This window comes from Limulus polyphemus, unplaced genomic scaffold, assembly GCF_000517525.1.
Source record: "Limulus polyphemus unplaced genomic scaffold, Limulus_polyphemus-2.1.2 Scaffold5880, whole genome shotgun sequence".
In the NCBI taxonomy this organism is placed as follows: domain Eukaryota; kingdom Metazoa; phylum Arthropoda; class Merostomata; order Xiphosura; family Limulidae; genus Limulus; species Limulus polyphemus.
Window position 1 is genome coordinate 35364 of NW_013671490.1, and position 4725 is coordinate 40088.

General features: G+C 32.1%; 1 protein-coding gene across 1 annotated transcript in view; it reads left to right on the forward strand.

Moving 5' to 3' along the window:
- Positions 1–3555: 3555 nt before the first annotated feature.
- Positions 3556–4725, forward strand: part of LOC111089319 — an 18429-nt gene continuing 17259 nt past the window's right edge. The window contains exon 1 of the mRNA XM_022401595.1: positions 3556–3717. Coding sequence (XP_022257303.1) covers positions 3681–3717 — 37 coding nt within the window. The 5' untranslated portion in view covers positions 3556–3680. The remainder of the gene's footprint in view (positions 3718–4725) is intronic.

Below are 4725 nucleotides of genomic sequence, written 5' to 3' on the forward strand. Positions count from 1 at the left end.
AAAACATTTTTTCAGAAGTTGATTGAAAAAAATATAGTGGAACTTTTTTATCTTCTTAATCAGTATATGGAAGGTTTGATAAATGGTTTATATTTTACTAGTTCATTCTGTACTTGTATGTTTTATTCACAGACATAGGTTTACTTGAAATGTTTTTAAATTTATGAAATGCATGAATAGAAGTAAAATCGCCCCCCCCCCAGTGGCACAATGGTATATCTGCGGACTTATACTGGTAGAAACTGGGTTTCGATACCCGTGGTGGGCAGAGTACAGATAGCCCTTTGTGTAGCTGTGTGTTTAACTATAAACAAAGAAGTAAAAACATACTAGTGACTCCCCTATTGTTAAATGAAATACATTTTTACTTTAATGCAGCTATAAAGTAAAATGTCTTCTGAAAGAATTTTATTGATGTTTATAATATAGAGAGAAAATCTTTGTTTGCTTATTCTTTTTTTTAGTTTTTGCTCCTCTACCCCAGTAGCGCAGCGGTAAGTCTGAAGGCTTATAACGCTAAAACCCAGACTTCGATACCCTTAGTAGGTACATCACACACATAACCCACTGTGTAGCTTTGTGCTTAATAATGAACAAACAAAAATTATTTTTCATAGTGATGACGTGAGTTTGATTATCCGCTGAAAGTAATTGTTAGTTTGTGTAAAAATATCTCTTTCACGAATCTTATAAGTAAAAATATTATACATTTATTCAACAAGTGCTTCCTGCTGTTGAACGACGCAAGACACAACCTGACGCATCCTAGCTTGCTTCAGGAAAAAATAACACGGACTCCACGCGATTGAAACAGGTTTTCACTGATTATCTGTTACGTAATTTAAATATTCTGTGGACTAAGGCATAATACTGAAATACGTTATGGACTATAAGCACATATAGTACTGTATTTCCTGGAACACATTATCTGAAAGCCCATATGGATCATGATACGTAGTACAGGAGAAATTTATGTATCTTTATGCACATGTGTGCATTACGGAATACTTAACAAAGTAAATATGGAATAACAATGCAGCACATTAAAGAAAAGATGTTGACAAGTAAGAAAATTAAACGTCTTTAACCGAACCCCAAATTAAGAGATAAAATAAGTCGAGGAAGATTTCAGTTCGATGTTAGATCGAGTCTTTAAGAGTGAAAAATATTGTAAGGCAAAATATTTGAAAGAGGATAACTTTATCGCTAAGACTCTCGACCGTTCTTTTTATCAGCTGATCGAATAGACGTCTTAATCTGTCTAGTGTAGCGTGCTAGAAGAGAGGCAGTTATTTTTCTAATACATCTGTTGTAAACGCCAGATCTACCAAGTCAGATGATAAATTTTCTTATAAACTTTGTGAAACGTTTAGAAAGAAAACGTTCAGTTTATAAGGCAATAATATTTTACTTACAATTTTTAAAGAGTAGTCGATTATTTGCTACTAAACAGCGTTAAGGTTCCAAAAAAGTTATTCTTTTCTTGAAATTTCTTGCTGAAAATCTTTCTCGACAAAACATTTCAATATGTGTTTTTAACTGTTCAGTTGAACACTACATTTTGTTTTGGTTGTTCTTACCTTAACCAATTTTTCATACCTACTGCTAAAACGCAACATTGGTTTTAATCATGTTCTGCTATGTACAGCTGTGTTCAAAACTTGTCTTGGAGTGGGGGAGTCACTTAGGAGACAAATGTTTACATCTTTTGCACTTCTTATTAATATTTATATCTGTTTTCATTAATCTAACAACTTTTCTTTCACGAACACTTTGTTTACTTTTGCAAGGCTTATGTTATGAATGTGGAATCCTCTAACTATATGTACTATTTAGTAACTTCATCTTACTTTGTTTTTCCTACCAATGGGAGGATTCTACTTTTAATGCCCTGCGTTTTACGTAAAGAAACATAGTGTTTGTATAATAACTCTTTCAACCTGTTTCAGGTAAAAAAACAACAACAAAAGACATGGTGTTTGTATAATAACTCTTTCAACCTGTTTCAGGTAAAGAAACAACAACAAAAGACATGGTGTTTGTATAATAACTCTTTCAACCTGTTTCAGGTAAAAAATAACAAAAGACATGGTGTTTGTATAATAACTCTTTCAACTTGTTTAAGGTTAAAAAACAACAACAAAAGACATGGTGTTTGTATAATAACTCTTCCCCCTGTTTCAGGTAAAAAACTACAACAAAAACATGGTGTTTGTATAATAACTCTTCCCCCTGTTTCAGGTAAAAAACTACAACAAAAAACATGGTGTTTGTATAATAACTCTTTCCCCCTGTTTCAGGTAAAAAACTACAACAAAAAATATGGTGTTTGTATAATAACTCTTCCCCCTGTTTCAGGTAAAAAACTACAACAAAAAACATGGTGTTTGTATAATAACTCTTTCAACTTGTTTAAGGTTAAATAACAACAACAAAAGACATGGTGTTTGTATTATAACTCTTTTCCCCTGTTTCAGGTAAAAACAACAAAAAACATGGTGTTTGAATTATAACTCTTTTCCCCCTGTTTCAGATATAGAAACATGGTGTTTGTATTATAACTCTTCCCCCTGTTTTCAACCTTGGTATTTCGCATTGATAATAATATCTCAGAATATTATTATATTATTATCATACGTATGATTTATTCTAGGTGTATAATTGTATTGGAACATATTTCTCATGCCTTTTAAACTCATTCTTCAAAACAAAAGAAACAACTTCAAATTGTATGTATAACAAAGCTACAGGGGTTCACTTATGACTTAGAAGGAGTATTCCCAATGTTTAACCAACTGAAAAAATTGGAACTGTATTTATCACCTAATGATTTCACTCGTTTTCTTGTGTGTGCAATTTTGCTCTACGAAATGAACAAAGAAGCTTCTAAATGAAGGAACAAATAATCATACCAATTGTCACACTCTGACGACAGGTGTACATGATAATTGTTTAGTATTTGTTAATGTTTATCATAATAATAACAGCCTGGAAATATTCAATATTTGCTTAGAGTCTCAAAAGCCTTGATTATAAATAGAAATGACTAGATGTTAAATATCCTGAACAGTTTTTCTTGACTGAAATTCTCTCGACCAAATAACAGAAGTAGCATTTTAGCAGTCACACTTTACATTTCTTCCTGGATATCCTAATCATTATATTGGGAAGACGATAACACCACAAAATCACTGTAAGTGACTTTTTTGGACACTTTATAATAATTAACTCGAATACATACATGCATAAAACGATAACATCACAAATACAAAAACACCAACAAAAATCTAACCTAAGAGCAAACACCAGTTTTGAAGAAATCTGACTGACGAGAAACGTAAATTGTATTATAACTTTAATAAATAGACTAGCATATTACTTGAAATATTGATATTCTTTAGTAAACATGGTCAGGCAACATTAGCTAAGTTTCCTGTATAAGTCACACGATGATTCTTCAATTATTGTCTCATTTGACCGATGGTGGCGTTCTTTTACAACCCATCAATAGTGAGCGGTATCTCAACGTTTCTTTCAGTGAGTGAACAGCCAGGCAACAATAACCCAGTCAGGGGTAGATGTGGCACATGAACGATGTACCTCCGTAGGGTTATTTGAGACGGAATCTGACCTATTGTGGAGTTCCTCTTTCGCTGGTTTCGTATATTAGTCAACAAAGCATGTGGATTATGTGGACTATTATTCTGCTCGTTAAAGGTATGATGTTAAGAAATTGATGTTGGCGGTATTTCATTTGTATACGTGACTTACGTTCGATTCCTTAATTAGATGTTATACAATATAGTAAATTTTTTGTTGATTCTATGCTCAGATTTGTTTTAATAAAATAAAACAATAAACAAACAAACACAAAACTAATAACACAAAAGTTGCCCAATAAGTTATCTCTCCATTAGATATAATAATGAAACTGCTGGATAGTATAGAAAGCATAGAATTGTCCATTTTATTTAGGAAGATGGAATATGGCTGGTCGAAGCTGTTGAAAGTAGAACAAAATACAATAATAAAACAGCTCTAATACCGTATTAAATGACTTTAAATCCCACACACACATTTATATATATATACGTCCTCAGCGGAAAGGCTGAAACGCTTAAACCCGGGTTTAGATACCCATGTTTGGCACAGCACAGTTATCCCATTGTGGGGCTTTGCGCTTAACAATAAAACAAACAAACAAATATACATTTATAAAACACGTAAGCGTAGAAGTTACTTTTCAAGTGTGTTATATTCAATTTAGAATTTAATAATGGATAAATTAGATGATTACATAATAAACTTTGCTATCCAAAAATGTTAAATATGATAATATGGTCATGTGAACATAAGTTATTTGATGTATAAAAATACGTCGAACTAGTACAGCCAATTTAAAAGCTTTCATCAGTCCTTAAAACATTGTTACCCTTTATTGCAGGAATTATTATAATACGGCGTAAAAATGTGTATTTTTTAATTTCTTACTTAAATAGGTCTATATTGCACAAACAATATGTTTTTGTGAAGTATATTTCGTTAAGCTATAAATGTGTACGTTACCTAGAAGTAACATTATTTACTTGAGAAAACAATTTTTAAACTCTTACCTGGAAAGTATTTGTATGTGTATTAAACAACAAAGATAGATTTGTTACCTAATCTGAGGGTCGCGGGTTCGAATCCCCGTCACACCAAACATCTTTCAGCAGTGTGGGCGTT